We start from the raw sequence: 24283 nt of genomic DNA on the forward strand, positions 1-24283 counted from the left end.
ACTCGGAAAAGCATTCTCTGTTCCAAAAGTGAAAGTTATGATACTTTGTAGAGCTTAAAAATTGCAGCAATGATTTTAAAAGCAGAAAGTCTTAATAAATTTGAAACAGAAAATGTATATTTAATGAAATGTTCTAATACAAAAGCTTGAAATTAAACGAGATCTAATTTTGAGAAATGTTTTACTTTCTAGAATCATTCCTAGAGTTTCGTGCTTCTTGCAAATTCTTACACATAACATTTTGTTATATATTTCTAAATTGTTTTCCAATTTTCAAGCGTGTGGTTTTTGAACCTGTCAGTGTGTGTGTGTGCGTATCTGGGTGCTGTGCATATGTATGGGTTCTGATGCCAGTGTGCGACTATTGCCGCAGCGCTTGATTAGATTTTGCCACTCTTTCTCCCGCCCAATCCCCTCCTCCCACTAAGCACCCCCCGTTTTTCACTGTGTGCGTATAACCGCAGCCACAACAACAACAACAACAGAAATAACAACAACTTGCAGGGGGAAAACAACAACGCGAGTTCAGCATGGAGAGTTACATTATTTTTGCGAAAATTTGTTAAATATGCCAAACACGCAGCGATGCATGCAAAGTGGCAAAAGCAGCCAGGTGGGTAAAGCGCGAGGAGGGGGGGGGTGGTGTGGTGGGGGGTGTTGGATAAGTGGGCGCTGGGGGTGGCAATGGGAGGCAGGGGGCTGCCAGCGAAGCAAGGCAAGTCCATCCAGCCGTGGCATTGCGTACGCGTTTGCTCATATTTGTGACATAAATAAGCTAAGCCAAGTGTGCTGGCTAACAAGGGGGGTTGTGGGGGTAGGGGGTGGTTTGAATGAAGGATGCACGGCCACATACGTTCACACACACACACACACACATATATATACTCTCAACTGAAATGCCGGCAAATATGACCCGTTTTTTCGAGCGTTGCGCGGCTGGCATTTTTGGATGCACATTCTATTGCGGGTATGATGAACCAGGTGTCGGATTTGTAACCTAAAGGGTACTACAAACGAATTAACAGCATTTTTAGTTAATTAACACTGTTTTTACGTGAAAAATTAAACTAATTAGGATTAATGCATTAGTTATTTAATAACGTGTAATTCATAAGGGTGAATTCGTACTGTTCTATGGCATTTGAATGAATGAAAGAGTTTCCTGCTGAATTCTTTCTGAGCTGAGCTCCGTTTTAGAAATTTGTTAAATATCTTTAAAAATTAGTGGGTATTTCTTCAGTCATTTCCCGCTAAATACCGCGCATAACACACTCATTACATGCAGCATCCAAAGAAAAGTGGGCGCGAATGAAGAGTGGCAGAGTAGCAGAGTAGCGTTCAGTACGTCGATGTCATGGCTCGTTCGCCCAGCATTTGGTTTCGGTTTGGAGTTCGAGGTTCTCGGTTCTGGGTTCTGGGTTCCCACACTCTCTGGTTTCGAGTTTGGCTTTGGGTTTGGGGCTGGCGTAAGAGGCTGGGGGCTCGAGGTTCGAGTGGTCGCTCGGTTAAGTTGAGTTGCATGCAAAAATGGCCAACGCAGGAGCAAGGAAAATAAAGTCCTGCCTGAATGTGTGTGTGTGTGGATGGTGTGTGTGTGTGTGTAGGTTGCAGAAGTGGCCGCACTTTAGCCGCTTCCCTGCGCGTGGCGCTCCTCCGTCCCTCCTTTTCTGCTTTATGTTTTCAAATTAAAGTCGAAAGCGTGGCAACACTTAATGTGCGCCACTAGAAGCAGATTAGTTGCATTACCCCGAAGCCGGCTCACTGACTCGTCCATTTCCCAGCCACCCGACATTAAAACCCCCATTTTGGCCGGGCCAAGAGCGGTGGAGCGGGGAAGGGGGGAGTAATAACTGCGCCGAGTGAACCAGGTCCGGCATATTAATAATTTAAAACTAAAGCAATTTCGCTGGCAGAACTTAAAGGTAAAGTTTGCCCGCCTCCTTGGTGGCGGAATTTAACTTTAAATTGAATGCCGCTTAAGATTTGCGAGTGCTTACTATTATACACCTGGGCACTAGGATAAAGGGATAACTGGGTCTTGAAACATGCTATAAGTATTAGAAGCCATTGAGTAGAACATCTTAAAGATTCTTGTCCAGTGACACTTGTATGCTCCTTCTGAAGCATTTATTATAATTTAAATTTATTTTTTTATTACGCTTCTTGACTTGAGTCCCGCGACGGCAATGGAAAACGCTTACAATTTGCAGCTGATCGAAACTAATGAGGTCACCGCCACGCCACGCCATCCAAGTTTGTTTACTTTTTCGGGAAGAGGGACTTGAATTACGAAATTGGATAGTGGGTTGGCTGGTTGGCTGGTTGGGTGGGTGGGTGGTTGTGTTTTGGATGGGGTATTGGCATTCCGCCACCGCAAGCATCGAATTCAATGAATTTTAAAATTCCTTTTTCCCACTGGATGCGCTGCTGCTGCTGATGCTGACTGTGCGCAATTTCTGCTAGGATTATGATAATATAGCTCAAGTGCAGTTAGTCGATGTCGCTGCTGCAGTTGCACTTGCAGTTTGCGATAATCATAATAATAATGCTGCAAGTGCTCCTCCGCCCCATCTCCATCATTATACTGTGTGTGTGGGTTTTTGCATTTGATAACGCTTGGGGAATATGATAATAATGATGATGATGATGCAGCATCAGCAGCCGGAATGGCAATTGAATTGGGGGCGATAGCGAGGCAGTCGGAGGATGGCGAGGATGCCGCTCCATGGAGTGGAAGGATAGACCCGCATTGCAGCACGATGATGCCTCGAAATGTGGCAAGTACCGCCAAGTGCAAGTGGCAGACCGAAATGGGGAGAAACCAAGCATTAGAATCCCCAGCCATAAAGCTGAATTTCAACACTTCTTGCGGTTACTCGCGACTATAAAAGTTGCCATAATACTACGTTTCGAATAATAATAAGTTTAAATACCCGCCATCAGCACGGCGGCGGCAAAGTCAATGACCAGAATGGCTACTTAAAATCAATTTCCACCCCATAAGCAGCTTAATTATAATTTTAATTGATTTCCAAAAACAGATTTTCAAGTGGGCGGCGACGGGCTCTGTACAACAAAAGTTGCGGCAAATTGCAGGCCATAAAACATAATTTTCATTGACTAAAAATTTCCCGTTTATTGAAGCGATAATATAATAATTTATAACAATGCAAGCGCTACTCGATTTTTCGAATGACTATATCCAAAAATTTCTGCTAGCGCAGTTAAAATCTGCGAAAACTAATTGGGTTCTTTTGAAATGAAAGGGGGAATAAATATGCAAGAGCTAATTTGTTACTAATTATTTTGTTTAAATTAAATTTATATATATATAAATAAATCATTAATGTGGAAAGCAGACGACAGGCAAATCCTGCCAATTGAAAGAGGGTTCAAACTAGTCAGTTATTTTGTTCGAGTCGTACAAATTTAATCCGCTAGCAGTAATCGCCTGCACTTTAAATGCATTTAAGCCAATTGATTTGCAATTTGGTTTAGTTAAAAGATAGAGTGTCCAGCCAACCGAAGCGAACCGAACCTATTCGATCCGCCCGCACAAACAACCACATCACATGGCATTCCGCTTTCGCCATTTGGAAAAACATTCTCAGCCAATTGCACAATTGATAACAATTAATTTGTGCAGTGCGCATTTTGCGTGTTTGTGCAAATAAATTAGTTGCACATTGCCCTCCTCGCCTCGCCTCTCCTTATCCGCCAAACTTGGAGCCCTTTGCGATGGAAAGTGCAAATATTTGGCGAAATGTTAAATGCCTGCCAATTAGTTATCGAGTCCCGACCGACCAGCCAGTTAGCAGCCAGCCAGCCAGTGTTTTAATTTATGTAAAATTAATTGAGCATTGCCAAATACTGGAATTAACTAAGCCTGGCTGAGCACGCAGACTCCCCACAAAAAGCGACTCCCAGCCCACACTCTCTATTTGCTCCATTCCAAACCAGTCCAGACCAGTCCAGCTCAGTTCAGTTTAGACCTGGCCCTAACCCACTTGAGTGTGGCACTTTTCAATGCCAACACACCGAGCTCCCAGCCAAGGCAATCTCCTCGGCCGGCGATAGGGTTACACTCGACAATGCGGTTGAGGGTTGAGCTGGGGCTTCCGTTAGCGTTTCACGCAGCGATTAACTTACCAAGGCCAAGGTCTTAGATTTATCTCAATTTAGCATGCTGTTAATCAAAGCAAACAGTTCTTTGTTTAGAAAGTACGTTAAACAGTATGAGGCTAAAGTAGATGACGTTGCTTAGACAGCTTCTCATTTCTCCCCCAATCCACTCAGTATGAATGCGCCCCTTCAATGGTAACTAATGAAATGCATTTACTTTCAGAACGCAAACTGTTTGTGGGTATGCTAAACAAGAAGCTGAACGAGAACGACGTTCGCAAGCTATTTGAAGTCCACGGAGCCATCGAGGAGTGCACCGTTCTTCGGGACCAGAACGGACAGAGCAAGGGCTGTGCCTTCGTCACATTCGCCACCAAACACGCTGCCATTTCGGCCATCAAAGTGGTGAGTACTGATCATCCTAATCTGGTATATGAATATATGGAATCATTATGCTATCGCCATAGACATTGAGCCAGAACAAGATCATGGAGGGCTGCACATCGCCGCTGGTCGTCAAGTTCGCCGACACGCAGAAGGAGAAGGAGCAGAAGAAGATCCAGCAGATCCAGGCCAACCTCTGGAACCTGGCCAGCAACATCAACATCCCGCTGGGCCAAACGGCCACCAGCGTGACCACGCCCATCCTGCCCAACCCGCCCCAGCAGCCTTCGCCGGTCCTCGGCGCCGACGCCATCACCCCGGCCTCCATCCAACTGCTGCAGCAACTGCAGGCGGTTGGGCTGCAGCAGCAGTTGCTGCAAGGTGAGTAGTTTGTTCGGTTTGAACTTTGCTTTGGATTGAATATAGTATCAAGTCCTGTTTAATCGATTATTCTTTCTTTGCAGCCCTCACAGGACTCGGAGCCCAGCAGAGCAGCTCGGCGACGGACACCAGCGCAGTGGCGGCCGCAGGACTTCTGACCCCGATGACCGTCCAGAATCTGGCGGCCATTGCGGCCATGACGCAGCCGAGTCTCTCGAATGCCGCCGCGGCAGCAGCCGCTGCCACATCGCCTGGAAGCGCCCAACTTACCAACACGGCTGCGCTGCTCTGTGAGTTACTCCTCCACATCCTTTAACAATTTAAGCAACTTAAGCAGCTCAGATAGTTGGTGGTGGAAAGGGGGGGGCAGACACTTGAAGCGGCTCCATGGTTAATAATTCATCAGGGCTTACCGCAGCCCATAATCCCCCAGCCGTATCTCGGCCATCAGTTGCCTCGGCTAATTATCTAATTTTTTCCCATTTCCGTACTGAAGTTTTCCTTGTGCGTCACTGGGTTTTTCCACTTCTCTATTTTCTTGCTAGCCTGTTGCTAGTTTCTCTTTTCCGGCACACTTTCCCTTTTCCCAACACTTCTTGTGTTGCTTTTATCGATTTCTAATTAACTCGCCGGCACTCAAATATTCTCGATGTTGTCCTGGTTATTGCCTTTAATGAGTGTCGAATGGTTTTTGGATTATAATAAAGTTATTTTCGGACAAATGTCTATATTGGACAATTATGACAAGTACTACACAGAGATTATGTACGTATTTACGTACTTTCGCGAGAAACGCATACTTTAACTTGTTCGTTATAAGATGAAATATATCGATCGATAAACTCATCAATATTCATTTGGTCTCCTAATTTAATCCATCATTAATGAGGTAAACTTTCTACTCGAAAACACCTCTGAGAAATTGCTTTTCTATTTCTGGTGTCTTTGCCAGCAAATGTGTCATCATGTGACAATCAAAGTGCCCAATTAGCCTAATTCACGGAAGAGCCGCTTATCCTTCCGATGCCCACGGTCTTCTGTTTATCTGCTTATCCAAGGAAATCCAATTACAATCAAGGCTTCACAGTCAAGCTTCTTTGCCAAGGAAATCGACTTAAAATAGGCAAATGGGAATTTTTCTTCCAAAAGAGATAGATTGACGTCATCGGCTTGTCCATTCTAATTAGCTTAGCAGATTCTCCTTTAATTCTTGCTAACAAAGTTGTATTCTCTTTGATCTACTTGTACATTGCTTATCCTGTCGCTTAAATAAATATGGATTTAATGCAGGCCTCTTGGGTAAAAAGGCTGCGGCCAAAAAATCAGGTGAGAATTCTCTTGGATTTGTACAAATTTTCAAAGCTTTCATACTTTTGTTTTGTTTTATTTCGATGATTTATGTTGCTTAAATTGTCAACAAAAACTAAATTCTATTAAAATCCGCTTACCATCACTGCAATCCTTTGAAAAAATGGTCTGACAGAAATGCATTTCCTCTTCTCTTCTTTAACATTGCTAATCGTTTGAATAAATATTGATAAAACGCAGCCAAAAAAACAGGTGAGAACTTTACTAAATATTTGCACAGTTTAATAGTGTTGTTTCTTGCATTTGATTCTCTATCCTTTTCATTTTAAAATTATCTTATCTGTTTATTAAAATAGTTTGTAATAGTTTTTCAACACTTTTGAATATTTACAAGTTTTCCACCATTTTCTTAAATTTTTTGCCACTTGCCTAGTGATGTGGCTTTCGTTTTCATTTTGTCATAAAGAGTGTGTGTGCGATTAAGTTTGATAGCTAAAGTCAACGAACCATTCGACGTAACATTCACGTGCGCCGTAACGCGCTTGCTTAACGTCGCCTGCCTTACGTCACCAGTCCGTAGAGACTTGATGGCCGTATCTGCAGAGGGGGGAGGGACGAAGGGGGGTAGGTTTGGCGAAGGAGCGACTTTATCTGGAGTACAGGAGACCCTACAACGTACAAAATTACAAGTTACACTCTCTTGCGAAATTAACAACACGGAACTTATTGCACCGAAAGCCTCTGGAGAGGGAGGGGAATGGAGTTACGAGGGTCGCGATGCTGGGAAAATGGGGAAAGGGGGAAAAGGGTAGAAGGGGGAGAAGGGGGATAAAGGACGAACCAGGCAGTGGCTGCTGCACTGCTCCTTCCTGGCCTCATTGACTTTTTCGCTTTGGGGAAATTGCAATGTTTTCTGCTCACTTCACGGTTTTCATTTCTCACTTCGCAACTTCCGAATTTCAGTTGCACTTGCTGAAGTAAAAGCCGCAATAGGGAATTGAAATATTAAGGTCAAGTGTTGAGTCCTTTCAACAGGATTTCCTTGGCAACAAAGGAGTTATTTGCCGAATTAATTTCTGAAATTCTATAATTAAAATACAATGATTTAGTCAAGGGATATACTATTATTTTTACAAAGCACTTGAATGCTATAAAATGAATTGTGGCCTGTCGTCTCTACTTAATCACACGAGAACCTAAAGAAAATTCCTCTTAAATGTGGCTACGAAAGAAGCCAAATGAAAGACAAACAGAATTGTCAAACAAAATTAAACGCCACGTTTTCGGACCACAGAAGCAAAGGAAATGTCATTGCCTATCTGTGGGCATCGTTGACCGCATTTTCCGCCATTTCCACACTCACTTCTTAAATATTTTCTTAGCCAGTTCATTCCGAGAGGATCTTAGCTGCGAAGTAGGCGAACAAAAACCATGGCCAAATAAGAAGAAAAATCTGCGGCTGACTTAACCAGAAAAATGCCAAAAATTAAGCGGATTTCCAGGGACTCCTCCTCCTCGTCCTCCTCTTGCCACTCGGCCTTCTTTGCTCAGAGCTTATCTTGTGGGGATTTTCGTGAGTTTTGGCCCTTGTGCACTTGTGCGTGCTCATCGTGTGCCACTTGAACGATTTCCGGGCACTTCATTTAATGAAATATTAAAAATTCTTTGCCCCGGGAGCGGATGGAGTCCGGCGATTCGGACCGGACTCGAAGGAGATGTCCTCCGTCTGTTACATCCTTGCCCTTCGAATGAAAAGAAAGTGCAGCTGACAGCGAGGACAGCTGGACAGCCAGGATGCGCCTATCTGTGAATCCTTTCTGCTCTTTTCGTACCCAGTACTAGCTAGCTGTATAATTATAATTATGTATCATTTTTCTACGTGTGCCTAAAGGTCATCCAAGCGAACTGCTTTGTTTTTGAAGAATAAACCATTTAATATAGAATATCTTTTTAGTCGAGACCCTCTTCATAGAGCTCATACAGAGAAACCAAACTTTCCGGCTTGGTTTTTATTTTCTTTGCCGTGCGGATACATAAACTAAACTACAAAATCGCTTTCCAAGTTGCCACGAGTAACAAACTTTCTGTTGCGTTCAGCTTCTGCCTGCCACAAATAAAAAGGACAAACAAATTGAGCTCTCGGCTTTGTTTGTTGATGCCACACCGCATATTGCTTATCGAAAATGTATTGAAGTCAGCGGCAGTGGAATAAAAAACTAATTCGTTTGAGGTAAGGGAAATATCAGGGAAGATAACAATGGGTTTTGAGAAGTAATTACAAACGGGAAATGTTCCTAGGATTGACGCGACTTTAATAGTAATTTAAAGCAAAGTTTAGTGATAGCAGTTGTATAAATTTAAATCTAGAATTACCTAATTTAGACGACAAGGCATTTTATCCTTTTGTGTAGCGTGAATTTGAAAACCCTTGCTTGATTTTCCACAAGCACCGCTCACAAAAGCTTAAGAGCATCCAATTCAAAAAGTTTTTCGAAGCTACTCCTTTGACCTCTCCTCTGAGTTGAGTAACTACAAAAAACAAAACAAAAAAGGAGAAAAGTAGGAAAAGCCAAGCCAACAGCAACAACCGAAAATCTTAATCAAAGTTTGGTTGAAGTGCAGTAAACTATGTAGTTTATACTACCAACCTCTGGCCCTTCAAACTGATTTAGGGTTTCAACACGTTCTGAGCTCCACTGCCTTCATGGTCTTTTCCTTTTCCAAGACCCGCTCTCCATTACGTTTGTTTATACGCAATTTTTTGCACTTTTTGCACTTGAAAATCAACAGGAACTATAACAATAACAGTGGGAAGAAAAAGTCTTGTGCCTGCAAGTGGCAAATAAGATGAAGAAGGAACTGGAAATTGTACAATTTCGTACTTGAACTCGACGAACAAATTCCCAACTCCGAACTGAAAACTTACTTGCAAATACAAAACAGACAACATCCGAGGCAGAAAATAGTTTTAGGCAATGTTCTCGACTTCTTATTCCATCCCCTCGGCTGTTTCTTCAATTTGCCATTGTTTGTTGTTTCTAGCCGACCAGCCCGGTCCACTCATGTGGATTATTATTGGCCAACTTAGTTGGCCAGCTCCTTGATGAGTGTTGGTTGTGCTGTATGTCCAGCATATACGAGTATGTGTATATTCCACTCTTCACCGGCTGACTTTTGGTGCCTTTCTTTGAGAAACTTTGAACAACAATTAAACAATTTCCGGTTCAAATATGTGCACAACTTTTCACTTAATCGCTATGGCAAATTGTCTGTCTTGTTTTTAAATCAGTAAAGTTTTCCGATTGATTGATTTAAAATGTAATATACATATTGCAATATTCGCTTGTTGCTATTTTTGAATATTTTTTCATTACACCCACTTCAGGATATTGAGAGCTGCATGGCTAACGTTTTTCAAATACAACACTATGGTTCGCAAAACTCATTAATAACGACGATCGCGGGCGGCGACCCCAAGGGGGTGTTAGGCGGGCCAAGGGGGTGGGGTTGGTGGGGTGGTCATGGGCGGATTGCAAACCACAAAATTGCATTGCATGACGGCCAATGGCGAAACACGCAAAACAACTAAATAACAAACAACAGGCGTCAAATTACACAAAACCCGAAACCAGAACACAACCAACCTTACTCGGAGACAAATTAATTTCAGATTGGCTATTGCGGATGTCATGTGTGTGCTTTGTAAAATAATCAAATGTCACCCCGCGTGGCGGGGCACAAAATTCGATGATTAATTACGTCTGACGGAACGAAACGAAACAAACTAAATAATAATTATACAGTGAAATTGGATATGAAACATGGCGGCCACTGGTTGCAAAGTGGCCAAAAAGCAGAGGTGGCCACATTCGATTTTGTAACTATTCCACAGGGGAGTTCTCTCAGAAAGAACAAAGTTACAATATAAATCCTGCAGATTTTTGTTTGAATAAATATGCGAGTATGTGATACTAAAAGGGCTTGTGGAATATTTATTTATATTAATGCTTTATTTATTTAATTTATTTTAGCAAATATTAGTTTGGCACACTGTCCAAGATGCACTTATAATTTCGTTATGTAATTTACCAGCAACTATAATGGCTTTCCTCTCTCATTCTATAGGGTCCGATCCGAATCCACTGGCATCGGCTTATATGTCAACAGCCGCCGGTCTGCCGCAATTCGGGAGCGCCAGTGCATTGTCCACTTCTCCGCTGGCCAGCGTTGCCCTCAGCGCCGCCGCCGCCGCCGCAGCGGGAAAGCAGATTGAAGGTGAGTCCCCACGAAAACACACACTGAGAGAAATATATTTTACTGTATTTTACTATGGTCAGATACATAAAAGGATATTTTTTAGAAATCCCGCTGACTTAATAGCTCGACGCATATAATTAAAAAACATCCTTGAAAGTAAATAGGAATTCTGTGTGCGTAAAGGTTAAATTTAATATCCGGTATACATTGCTAATTTCGTAGCTAATTAGAGTGTTGTTGGGGACAGTGAAAAGGCGGGGAGCTACACGCACACGATAGAAATAGAAATGTCTAACAGCCTGACATTTTGATAAATGTAGTAAAATGGCCGAATGAGTGCCGCTGCGGTTGCCACTCCAATGCCAAATCGTTTGCACTTTATCTTGCGCGCTGTTCCTTTTTTACACTTCAAATATGTGGCATATAGGGTTATTTGAACAGTTAAATATCTTAATTGTTAGCTAAACTATCTATACAACATTTAAAATCTTACACAACTTCTTGCTTGCCATAGTAACGATACAAATCGATGTGGCAAGTGAAAAATAGGGTATATTCCCTGCCATTTTCGCATCTCCAATTGTATTTGCTTCTGCTGCTGATGCAACATCACATGCATTAAACCCGCTCATTGCTGTCAGCGTCACTCGCTCGTGATGCGGTTATTTTTGCATCCTTTTTCCCTCCTTTTGCATCCTTTTGCATCCTTTTTTGCTGCCTTCTGTTCGTTGCCCCTGCATTATGTCCACCCACTTGCCGCCCGGCCTCACAGCCTTCATTCCGAATCCCACTTGTCATGGACATTTTGTGGATGCCTGTCTAATCTACTTAGTTTTAGTTGTGCCATTGTTTCCATCGCTCTCACTGGAGTGCTGGAGGCGGAGGGGGCCTTATTTTTCATATGAAAAGTCATCTATCAAATGCTATGCAGCTGGATAGAATGTGCAATTCGGGATGAGACTGGGCCTTAGATGGCTCATAGCTGAGAGAAGCGGCTTTGCGAGCTGCTACAAATCAAAATCCCCAACATCTTAACCTTCTCACAAGCACTTCAATCTCCTTGCCACGCCTACTCGGATGTATGGGTGTACGGATGCAGGACGCCCCCTTAATCCGCAATCGAATGTCTTCTGCTGACACAAATCCTTCAATGCCATAAGCCAATGCCTGGGAGAGATGAGATGTAGCAAAAATCAATAAGATCAATCATCCTGTATGCTGCTCCACTGCTCCTCTTGTGCTCCCCATCATCCCATCTCGCACTTGCTAAGTTGAATTTATGAGGAGCGTTTTGGGGGGGCTTAAATTTTTATCAGCTCCCGACACAGTGTAAATATTACACACACTTGACACACAATTCCATTAGTCAGACGTCGCTGTCGATATCGGGAAATACTCGTATATTCGTACATTTATATGTATGTGTATGTGGCAGCTGAGCATTCCCCTTTCTGTGCTGTGGCACACATAACATTAAAGTTGCAGCAGGGAGATGTTCGGAATGTTGGCCAAAATGCAACGGAAAATGTTTTGGCATTGCACTTTTTGCCATATTTCCGGTTACATAAGCAAACATCATTTGAGTGCATGGGTGTGACTGTGAGCTGGATGCTCCGTGTGATGTACGTGCAGTGAAACAAATTTGGCAGAGATAATTATAAATGCACATCTATCTTACCTGATCATTTTATGAAGTAAAGTTTTTGCAAAAGACACACCCTTTTGATCTGTTTGTAACTACAGATCCCAGCTGTTCCAGTTTCTGTTTAATCTATTGTTGGCTTTCTGATATTTCTCCCTCTGTACGATGCACCATATAGTGAGATATATTTTTGCAGTTGAGTGACTCCGTCGCTCGCTCGCCCTCCGTCGCCCCACCCCCCAACTTCATCTTCGCATCCTGTGACTCTTCACTTTTGCTTGCCTCGTCCTTTTGGGCGACTCCTTGTTTGCTCTGCTGACTCATGACGTCGCCGAAATTCCCTCCTGACCAACTGCAACAACAACTCGCCGGGGAGCGCGGAGAGTAACAAGTCCTGCAGCAGCGAGGAGCGAGGATGAGGATTGTGCGGTCCTGTCTGTGGAAGCACAACAAATTGCTCCTGCTAGCCGAAATGCGAAATGTGAGCTGCCATGTTTCGCGTCGCTTGGTTGGACTGTGAAAAACTATCACAGATGACTTGGACCTGCTTAAATGGAAGTCGAAGTAACGAGCGGCAAGGCAGGAACTAAGCTCTACATAATTATTGGGTGGGATGCGGGAGATTATAGACAGGAAGTGGTAAATGGCTGAATGACTCTGATTTGGCAGTATTTAAAAGGACAGTTTGTACATGTGCGATCAGAAGATTAGCTTCAACATTCTATAAATGTGTAAATAGATTCCGAATTTAAGAAGAATTTATAATTGGATAGTAGCCCATTAGTTAATTTAAACCAATTTTAATTATGTAACTTGAAGGAAATATTTATATTGTTAAATGCAAAATGATCCATCTGTGCTGGCTGGAAAATTGTGTTTGAGCAAACTGTAAAAATGTCGGATTTGTGCAATGTATGTGGCACAACTGGGCAGGAAAAACTGCAGCAACAAAGTCTGGGGAAGATAAACTCTCAGCATGCGAAATTTATCAAATGACGACAGCTCCACAATACGAGGAGGATGGGCTCGGGAGCAGGAAACAACTTATAAGCATGTAGACAGGGCCAGACGACAGGCACAAAATTAAGCAGGAAACACAGGCAGCAGCAGCAGAAGCAGCGGCAGAATGAAATAAATAAATATGAAAATATGAGAAATATGTTGTGAAATATAAAAAAATCATAAGCGGCACTGGGCTGCCCTTTAAGGCACCAGGAGGTGGGAGGGGGAACTCTGGCCGAGAAGGGGACAAATGTGACAGTGACAGACGATGGGAATCCTCCGTCTGCGCCTCCGCCTCCGACTTCTTCGCATGGGTGACCCTAAGGCGGCAGTGGTCGCCTCTTCTTCCGGCTGCATCCGGATTAAAGTCATGTGCATAAGCCGGAAGTTGGAATATAAAATAACCAAATGTTGTATGTGCGCAGAAGGTGGGCGGAGTGGCCGTAGTGGGCGGTTCTGGGAGCAAAGGACATCGCAGATTTGCGACTTTTGCGCTGGGAGTTGGGCGGAATTGTTATAAAGAGTTTGTGCCTGAAAGTGAGTAGTTGTGGTTAGGAGGAAACAGAAATTAAGACACAAACAATCCACATTTTATACCGCATTTATACAAAACTTAAAAATTATGTATCAAACTACTTAGTAGTAGAGCTGAACAAGAATACTGTAGGATAGTAAACAAGTTTATTCAGTTTACGCCGTACTATAATCATAATTAAAGTATAGTAAGCAATTTTCTGGCTTCAAAACATTGCTGGCACATTTCTCGCAACGCATCTTTATGCACAAGTCGCATTAAAATCAATAAAGATACTCAGATGTATGTGCGGCAGATCTGGAACTGTAGCTTATGTGCCATAGATTCCATTTGGCTTCCTTCCGCCTCGCTCGTGCCCTTGAGAGGAATAGGAAAATAGAGGAAGACTTTCCCCAGCTGACTGCTCGCCGAGCGCGACAGCCAGGAAAATGGCAAAAAATGCTGCTTCAAACTGTGAAGTGGAGGGGAGGAGCCGGGAATGTGCATCTGCAACTAGCATCTCCCTTCAGCAATCCCGGCCAGAATGCGAGTGGTGCATCAATGGCGAAAAGGGCAGGCGACATTGCCGAGGCGGATGGCGGATGGCGCATCTTTGCTCGGCGGAAGAGGAAAATGCAATATAGGAAATCGTTTTTCGCACACTGAAAAATTCCAACTGAAAAAAGGGGGGAGAAAGCTTGTGATTTAAGAAAAAACAAAACAGGAAGTTTATTTGTAGGTGCCGCCGAGCAACAGTGGAGGGGAATCCTTTGCGGATTCCAAGAAGTTGCACATTTCTGGTTACCAAAATGTGTGGAAAACATTTTGCAGTTGACAGCCAACTGAATTTATAGAAAGTTGAGTCGAACCCCCAGACTGCACATGGATTTAGTTTTGAATATAAATTTGGTGTTTAAGGAAATGCTCTGCTGAGTAAATAGGTTGAAGCATAGAAGTTAGTATACAAGCCTTAAGTCTTATTACTTCTGCTTCCTCAAAGATACAAAGTTCAAACAAAAAATTTCTTTTATTTAGCGCTGTTACGTTTTTTTCACCCACTTGAAATTTAACTAGATCATAATCGAGTGCCATTCAAAATTGTCGCCTTCATTTGTTGCCTTGAGCACAACTCCTGCTCCACATGCCCTCCACATTCGTCCTTTCATCTAATTATATGCCGTGTCGAGCCACACGTGTCGCTTGTTAGTCGCGTAATTCAATAGCTTGAAGCATTTTTAATTGGACTTTTTTGCTCCCCGTTTGCCTACACCACCCCTCACCTCACCCTGTCCAGAGCCCAAATTAATTGATGGGTGTGCAAATTACAAAGCAACAAGTGTGCATCACGAGCCCCGAGTCAATTAATATTAAAGTCCTGGCAACGTCAACGGCTTGCGACCGAAGGAGATGCCTCCGGAGGAGCAGCAGCAGCAGCAGCTTTCTTCGCCATTCAATTTGGCTTCATTTTGTAATCGCATCAGCGTCGGCAATCTGTCAGCAGTCAGTTTACCTTGAGGTGGCGTGTCATTGGACAGAGTAAAGGGTAGTGGAGTGGAGTGGAGTGGAATGTAGTGGTGCGTAGTGGAGTGGAGTGGGCGGATTGAGGACGCAGCCACTGGGATTGCAGGCCTACGGTGGCCAGCTCATACATCAAGGTGATCAATGGCACTGCTCCTGGCGAACGATGATGGAGTGAGAGTTATGGTCGTGTGGCAGTGGGTCGTGTGGCTCCTGGTTGAATGTCCTGGCACCACTGCAAACCTATTCGATTTCAGTGAGTGTGAACCTCAGCGTTTGTGGGTGGGCACATCAAAGAGTGTAATCATTTGCTTTATTGATAAAGAGGTCTTCATGGGGGAGAATTAATATCTCTATGAGTTGAAACATCATTCCCATTGATCAATGAGTATATTCCTGGCAACAACAAACCCCGAAATTCCAAACAATTCGAACGGAAATATGGCGTTTCTTTCATAAATTCTGCACCGAGCATGTGGCTTTGCAAATGAGTACTCTATAGCTTGTTTGGCATTGCATTTTGAGGTTAACCATGAGCTGTCATCTTGGGTTTTTTTAGCCACATGCATTTTTAAATCATCCTTACTGCAAACATTGTTTCCCTTTCTCCTGTTTTCTGTTTCATGCTGGTAAAATTGAAAGACCGCAAAATGCCAGCTGCCATTCGAAGCGTTTTGCTGTCATTAAAAAGCATCTCGAAAGTGAAAACGCGACTGCTGACACAGCTTTCACCCCTCTCCCTCTCCACCACACCTTCCCTCTCTGTCTATCCGTTCGCCCCGTCTCTTTCTACCCCGAGCCGGTTGCTTACGGATTTTGGATGCTGGTGGGTTGTATTACTGCTGACTGCTGACTGCTCATTGCCAGTGACGTTGACAGTAATTTGCACGAAAAGTGCAACCGCAGCACGAGGCGCGAGCCATGTTAATGCGCGTGCGACAGGGACAGGGATATGGCAGTGCGACAGAGTGACAGAGACGGAGTGACGATGATAATGCCGGGATGGCGGTGATAATGCTGCGCAAGATAATGATGACGATGTCAGCAGTTGCAACTGCACGTGCTCCTAAACAGAGTATCACACCCACACACACGCGTACCAGCGAGAGAGATGGCGAGACAAGTGCGAAAGAGATAGAAAGGGCGCATCATATCCGCTTCCGTTTTGGCAATCAGCTGGCACTGGCCCATTTCCCCCCTTATCCCCTCTTCTCCTTATCTCTGCCACTTTGTTCGCTCACTTTTCCGCGGTTTGGTGCTGGGAAATTCAGGTGCTGTGTGGAAAACTCGAGCGTGAATTGCTGCCTCTGGTATATTAATTGCTATCACCTGAAAGGTGAGGAGGCGGCTACATTGTGTGCTACAGAGTAGACTTTTAGGGAGAAAACTAAGGAAATATGCATATATTATCATATAACTGGTTGATAGAGAAATATTATATAATATTGCGTTTCTTTTTATACCATTGCAGGACCCGAGGGCTGCAACCTCTTCATCTACCATCTGCCGCAGGAGTTCACCGACACGGATCTGGCCTCCACGTTCCTGCCCTTCGGCAATGTGATCTCGGCCAAGGTGTTCATCGACAAGCAGACCAGCCTGTCGAAGTGCTTCGGCTTCGTCTCGTTCGACAACCCGGACTCGGCCCAGGTGGCCATAAAGGCGATGAACGGCTTCCAGGTGGGCACCAAGCGCCTCAAGGTGCAGCTGAAGAAGCCCAAGGACTCGAAGCCCTACTAGGGCTTCGAAGCCACCATCGGCAGCGAGGACACATCCCCGGACACATCGAGTAGTAGAGAGGAACACTGAGATTTGTGAAATATGGAGTAGTCAATGAATGAAGAGTTGCCCGTGTAGAGCGCGCGTTGCAAGAGCAAACGATGATGCGAATGCCAACGTTGTACGTATCATACAAAAACCAAAAACAAGAGCAGAAAAAGACATGAAATCTGTGCCAAAAAAAGAAAAGACAGAATCACTTATGATTTAGCACGTTAAATGTTGAATTAGAAAGAAAAAAAAGAACAAAAATCAAAAAGAAACGAACAACACAACACTTAGACCGTAGATTAGTTAACTTTCTGTTGAAGTTCCCTTCGAACCCAATTTTTTACGACTCGTTTTTCTAATTTTAAACTGTCGTACGAGTTGGTTGAACCATTGCCTTTTATTAAATATTTTGTATACATCCTCATGACTCACAAACGAAAGTAAAAAAAATAAAAAACAAAAAAGAAAAAAAATAATTACATAGATCTGTTCAAGTGTTAGGTTTAAGTTTTTGATATAACTAATAATTTAATACACACTCTTTCTCTGTTTGATTTGTTCATCTCTCATGTTGCAAGTCACAATGAAGTTCTTTATTATAAATATATACCCACATGATATATATTCTAGTTATAGTTACAAGTTACTCGTTTTGTTCAATGGATTATCTCTTTTTATATATCTACATTTATGCTGACTCGCATAATTAGTTTTTAGTTATCTGATTTGTTACACCCCCCAACTAACTCACATATTTTACTTGTAATGAAAAATGGATATGTTTTTGTTAACCACATTATAATTAATACTTCTTTAGTTTTGTAATTAGTTGAACAAACAAATTCACATACGCTTCTCAGTGTTATTTATGCGATTTGTAAAGGAAACGAACTATGCCTAAAAAGACAAAAACCAAATGAAAATGAAAAAAGGAAATCTTGTTATTTATGTTGAAGTCTTATTAATGGAGTTTATTATTTTATTATTTAGTTTTGATTAATTGCCACATCATCCAAATTTACACAAATCTGGTATTATATTATAACATATGATTCATTTCATGGTAAACTTTTTGTTTAGTTGAAGTTTAATTGGCTTTTTGTCGTTGCACATCTTGAAGTAGATAAGTGCCTTATGTAGCATACTTTGTTTATGTAAAAATCATGCACATATGTAAACACTCATACCACAGCATACATATCTAAATAAAGTTTTGTTCTCTGTTTCAAATGCACAAAAACTCGACTTAAACAGCGTGCTTACAATTTGGTTTCTGTTACTTTGGTTATTATTAAGAAAGGTAATTATTTGTGATTCATGCTAATGCATTCTTATTCTTAAGTTCGTAATGATATTTTTGATTTTATTCTTTCCAGACATTACACGCTTTATTCACACAACCGTATACTAACTAAATCAAATAAAAACTAATTTATAAACTTCCGTTTTATTCCATAGATGGTATGTTGTTTGCAAAGTTTCGCCATTTATTTAATTTTTGGAAAGGCAATGTCAAGTGGTTGATGCAAGCCGCCAGTTGAAAGGTAAGTTGAACCATATCTTTTTGTTTGGATATACAAATCTAATTTCATATCTTTTCAGTTGAATGCAAATCGTTTTTTAAGACGCGTTGGTCCCTGAAATATGTAAATAATAACCGCTTGAGTCTCGAGAATCCTAAAAGAGATTGCCTATTCCACTGCTGTCGCAAAAAAAATTCCAAGAACTGTACATTTAAATACCACAAAAATAATGGAAAATCTGTAAAAAAAAAAAAAAACAAAAAACTAATATGCAATCATGTTGTACGATAGCCAAGAAAGCCATTTTATAAGCTTGTAAAGCAAACTAATTTTAACAAAGTAAATTTATGAGAATACGGAATAATATCTACGTCTCGCATTCAATAAATTGGTTTTGAAGCTGAACAAAGCATTGACAAATCAGATGGATAGCTAAGTTCTTTTACGTTCGTAACTGAGTTTCCAAATTGATCGTTACTCTTTGTTTCACGTAGAGTCTAAGCTGTGTGCATTTTATACAAACTATCTGGATGTGGCTTTAAATTAAACATAATTTCAGCGCAGAAATTAGCATTCACCCTAGGAGTAAGCTTGACAACATGAAGTGTTCTGTGTGTAATTAAATGTGTAATTAATAATTAGCAAGTAAGTGTACTTTTTTAGAGAAACAAAGCAAGGCTGTGTGTTCTGACTAGAATGTAAGCGAATTTCACTTTTGGACAAATGAAAGTAGAATGCAATTTAAAATAGATGCAGAGCGGAAATAAAAGTTTCGAATTAGATATTATTTGCCGAGGCTACTTTAAGGCAGTAAACAGCGAGAACGTAATTCTAGTGATAAAACGCAGTTAGTTAAGCGAATGGATTATATGTATTTATTGAGTCTTCAGTGTATATTGCTACACAACACACCCAAACCCCACACACAATCACACATCAGCATCCGAACAGAATAAGTAAATCAATAAAAGGTGTCATGATTTTTATTAAAAAAAAAGGAGAGCGCGTTTTTACTGGCCCAAACTTACACAAACTGACGCTGGATAATTTATCAAAAAAGTGTCTTGAGCCAAAAAAGTTTGCGAGGAAAACTTTCAGCCAGCGCAAGTCAAGAAAAATGAACGGAAAACATACAAAATGTTGACGACTGAGGGAGAGAACGAGAGTAACTAAAGGAAAACTTCAACAATAAACGAAATATTTTGCTAAACTTGCGATTTGCATATGAGAAACTTTGTGCCAATTGTGGAGCTGCCGCGGGCGGGTGAACCGAGGGTGCTGAATCCTGGTTTTGGTCCTGGCGAGACTCTAAAAACCGGGTGCGAGGACGTGTAAACAAATTTACCAACTACGTGACGCAGCAGTTCGTTTTGCTCCTCTGCAGGCCTTGCGTAATCCAAATCCAAATCCAAGTCGAGTCTTAACGCAAGATTTATTCCCATTTAAATCATGCGTGGAAACTTTTCCTCAGCTTCTGTCGACAGCAAATGCCAAGGGGCGCGACGGGGCATACACGGCAATAATTCCGTCTTGGCATATTCAAATATTTTGGCATTTGATTAAGCCAAAAAGTTTCGGCAATCCTCTAGCCAAATCCCAACAGATAAACGTAGCAGTGGTAAGACGGTTTAAACTTTTATTGTTGGCGTACGATAAGCGGCTCATTGATCATGCCATCGAATTTTTCATTTAGTTTGTTTTGCTAAAGATTTTGGTAGTTTGATTCATTAATATTATAAAAACCCATTTAGCTTAGCTCAGCGAAATGTATATTGATTTATATTTAAATGCGTGCGTACTATTATCTTCTTTACCAAATGCGCGCTACAATTAAATGGTTTTAAATCTGAAACCAGGGTGGGAATAAGACAAAGTTTTAATGGAAAACCCCTTAACTAGCGCTTAATTTGAACCGCTTTCCCGTCCATCTCCATCAGTTTCTGGTTAACAATTTGCCAACGTTTGATGAGATCTTTTGTTATGCTCCACTGGATAAATCGCTATTTAGGCCACTAAATTTGAGCCGCATCAACGAAGCGCGTTTCACCCACGGCCCCGTGGGATTGGTAGAACATGTATGCAGGATGTATTCCCATCTAGACGTGAACATGAACACGGACAGGGACACGAACACCAACACCAACACCAACACGAACAGCAACACCAACACTGACACGGTCATGAACAATATGGGGGAAAAGGCCTGGGCTGGAAAAGCGTTTCTGGGGAAACCGAGTCAGATTAGCAAAGTTTGTAATTACGTTGGTAATTGATTAGGTTCGAACAACAAACTGCTAATAAGATTATTGCAGTTGAGAACAAACCGAGCTGAAAAAACAAAAGCCCAGCCCCACTACGACCGCCCTCCAATCCGCCAAATTATCCTCCTACTGTGCCAGACAATGAGAGGAGAGGAGTGGCGCAGAGTGGGGCACCAAAATTGAACCGATTTGTGGCACACAAGTTCTGCATACAGTTGGCAAAAACAATATGCAATGTGTACGTTTCCGTAGTAATCATTAAATTTGTAATCGGAAAACGAAATGGAAGTGAGTCCCAGTACTATGCAAAACACAATGGTTTCTCTGAGTGCAGTTAGCAGCATCCTTCCCGAATAGCCCATTCCCATCCTGCGCTCCAGCATCCGCTGTTTGTTTGCACAATTTACCCGAAGGGGCGTGGGGTATGGAGTATGGGCGTGGCTGGGGCCACATTAAGCTCACGCAAGCCGGAAGAACAACAATCGACCACCGAAATAACAATGGATTTGGCGCGTTTGCCCGTTTTTGGCATTGGGCGTATTGTTAATGGCATTGCACGCACATCGATGGGGCTCCCCCAAAATCAAGAGGCCGGGTTAAGGGGATATAGAGAGAGATGTAGAGGAGTGTTAGTGGGGGGAATGGGGCTTGCAGCATCACAGATACTAACGCACACACAAAAGACAAACAATTTAGCGGCGTTGCAATGTCGACAAACAATCTGTGGCCAGGAAGATGGTGTGCAATACAAAAGCCGTGGGAGTGACTTAGAACGAGGAGCCAACGAAACAAGGCAAATGCTAATGGGTTCTATTGCTCAACACCACTGGAAATTGTGAGGGTTACCAAAGGATGTGAAACAGTGGGTGACATATTACTTAAAATCAGTTTTGTTCTGTTAGCTATTATAAATAAACTGTGTTTACAATATAACAACTAACTTAGGAAGAAGCGATAGAGATAGAATTACAAACCAGCGGTATAGCTTCATCAAAAGAAATGAAGAAACTATTTATCTACGTTTGAAGCTCTTTAGGTTTTCGTTTGGATTTCCTACCTAGTGCATCGTAACTCTATGTAAGGCCAGCGCAAATCAATCAGCAGCTCAATTGCTTTTCCTACTGGCCATATCTTTGGTGTTCGCAGGACTTATGGACGCTACCGCAACCGATCGGATTTCTCCCATGAACCAACTTCATGGAGAGCGACAACAGCTGATTAAAATCCTTGGCAGTCCGTTTCCTGTTCCCATCGCATCCTGGCCCTTATCGCATCCTGCCCGTCATCGTCATCGATCACACTCCAAATCGAACTCGAATTGCACTCGCATACGCACAACGTCACAGCCTCACACATACATGGAGTGCACTGGAAAAAAGGGGAGTTTACTTCACCACAATATTTAGTTTTCAGTCCTAATATGATTCTTTCAATTAAAAGTAAGAAAATATGTCTGTTTACGTTAGAAATAGTTCCGTTTATAACCAAAGCTAAGTAAGGTGTACTTTTCCCTTTTCCAGCTGGTTCATGATTTCCTCTCAGTGTACTCAGCAAAGTGAATTCGATTTTGAAGGAGAAACCGAAACTCGCTGGGGAATCGCTGCAATTTTGCACGTGAACACGCTCAGCGTTCTTCCTCCGTCCATGGCTCCTCCGCCACACCGACCCCTATATATCCGTATCACTTCCAGTTCACTTGACAGATATGGTGGGGGCGGCGGAGGGGCGTGGCCGAACGCCTTTCCCGATTCGCTGCTCCTGCAGCTCCTGTAGCTCCTGTTTTGAAATGCATTGGCAGAGACATGAACGGATGGCTTTGGGACGGCGAGTGGCAGTGCAAGAGATCAGGGGTTAGGAGGTGCAATTGTTATTTTTCTGGGGGGTGGCTTGTCAGGAGAGAAGGGAGGGGAGAGGACAAGAGGGCAAGAGGGGTCATGTTAGCGAAGGTAAAAAATCTCGGCAACTAACCTAGTTTTTGTGCTTTTCATGCCACACTTCCCCTCGATGCAGCCAACTACTCGTATTTTTGTGTGTGCGGCTTTTATGACAGGCGGTTCAGTTTTCCACCCATCAATATGATTGCCCACTGAGTGTGTGTGTGTGTGTGTGTATGTGGCGTATGTGTGTGTGTTTGGATTCGAGTGAGAGTTTGAAATCCTTTACTTGTGGGATATTGCATATTGATTTGGCAAATGTGCCGGGGAGTTGCTGTTGGGAGTTGAATTCATGGGAGATCCTGGCTATTTCTGGAAAACCCCTCACCTGAAACTTTGATTAAATCATGATCTCAAGGGGATCATACCATAATTTTTGAATCGATTAAAAGATTATACGCTGCAGTGTAAGCATGTTAAATATATGTTTAATTCGCCAGGGGATAAATATAAATATATGTACCTATACGAAAAAGTGGGACGTCGTTTATCTACGCAAATATTGGAGAATTTATGGCCAATCTTGGCCAAATCCAATGTGGTCGAAGCTAACCACTTCCGCCCAACCATCCCTAATCACATCAAAGTTCGACCAGTTTTCCCGCTTGCATCGGTTTTCCTTTTTAGTTAGAATAACACAATTTATGCTTCCTGTTGTTTACTCGAGTTTTTCCCCGCCGCCGCCGCTGCCGCCTGCGTTTTATTATACAAAATGTTATTTATTTATTTATTTTTGCGGCAAAACTTATTTTTCCTGTTTCGCATTTCCCGTGCCCGTCTGCCGGTGATTACGCAGATTTTCCGGAGGGGCTGAGCGGTTCAAGAAGCCGCCGGCCAAATCAAAATAAAAAGGAAAATAAAAATAAAACAACGGAAAAACAGAAACATTAAAAGCAGCCGCCACCGCTCAATTGAAGTAGCGAAGGGGGTCGGCCGGAAAAATGGAAATGAAGAGGAGGGAAATCCGCTGCTCGAAATCTTGCCAGTTGTTTTCTTTGAAATGGAGCGGTGCACGTGGTAAATAACAAGCGCCAGACGAGGAAAACTTTGTCATACACCAGCAAGAAAATAAGAAAATAAGAAGGAGCCAGGAGCTGTCGAGGCCCAGGAGAGAAAAACTTTTCCATATTTCCATGAAAATACTCGGTACTTGCTGCTTTCGATGCTCAATTTAACTGCCTCACATTCGACCATAAAATTTGAGCCACACACAATTCCATTTCATTTCACTCATATTCAGCATTTCCTTTAACGCTCCTTTCATTTCATTTGATATTTGCCGGCTGACGGTCCCAATCTAAATTAAATCAAATTCATGTGACAAAATGGCTTAAAATGCATTTTATTACACATTCCCCATTCATACGGCTCGATTCGGTTCGGTTCGGTTCGGTTCGCTTGGATTTGGTGCAGTTCAGTTGCTGCTGTCCAATTTTATGCTGCTCGGTCGGTCGGTCGGTGTGCAGTCATAAATTTGCAGAAAGCATTTTGCAGCATGAGAAAAACTCAATTAAAATGGACTTTAGCTTTATTTCTGCGTGACAAGACGCAAATCAGAATATCTCACTCAGTTCCATCCGACTGTCAGTCGACTTTTCCATCGCTCTGTTCAAAACTCTGGCCGTGCCACAAAATGTACATCAAATATAAATATAGCAAGATGTGTC

At 42.5% G+C, this 24283-nt stretch overlaps 1 protein-coding gene across 3 annotated transcripts in view; it reads left to right on the forward strand.

Annotated features, from left to right (window-relative positions):
• The window catches only part of LOC122611714 (CUGBP Elav-like family member 2), a 105641-nt gene extending 86854 nt beyond the window's left edge, over nucleotides 1–18787 (forward strand). For 2 of the 3 annotated variants that reach the window (XR_006325548.1, XR_006325549.1), the window contains 7 exons: nucleotides 4346–4527; nucleotides 4590–4887; nucleotides 4971–5177; nucleotides 10321–10470; nucleotides 16600–17028; nucleotides 18357–18442; nucleotides 18501–18787. Coding sequence is in view for 1 of the 3 variants with exons in the window: in XM_043784988.1 (XP_043640923.1) it covers nucleotides 4346–4527; nucleotides 4590–4887; nucleotides 4971–5177; nucleotides 10321–10470; nucleotides 16600–16868 (1106 nt within the window). In the remaining 2 variants the exon portion in view is untranslated. Of the gene's footprint in view, nucleotides 1–4345; nucleotides 4528–4589; nucleotides 4888–4970; nucleotides 5178–10320; nucleotides 10471–16599; nucleotides 17847–18356; nucleotides 18443–18500 lie in introns of those variants that run through there. The other variant, XM_043784988.1, reaches the window with a different exon arrangement.
• Nucleotides 18788–24283: the final 5496 nt, after the last annotated feature.

This window comes from Drosophila teissieri, chromosome 2L (genome assembly GCF_016746235.2).
Source record: "Drosophila teissieri strain GT53w chromosome 2L, Prin_Dtei_1.1, whole genome shotgun sequence".
In the NCBI taxonomy this organism is placed as follows: Eukaryota; Metazoa; Arthropoda; class Insecta; order Diptera; family Drosophilidae; genus Drosophila; species Drosophila teissieri.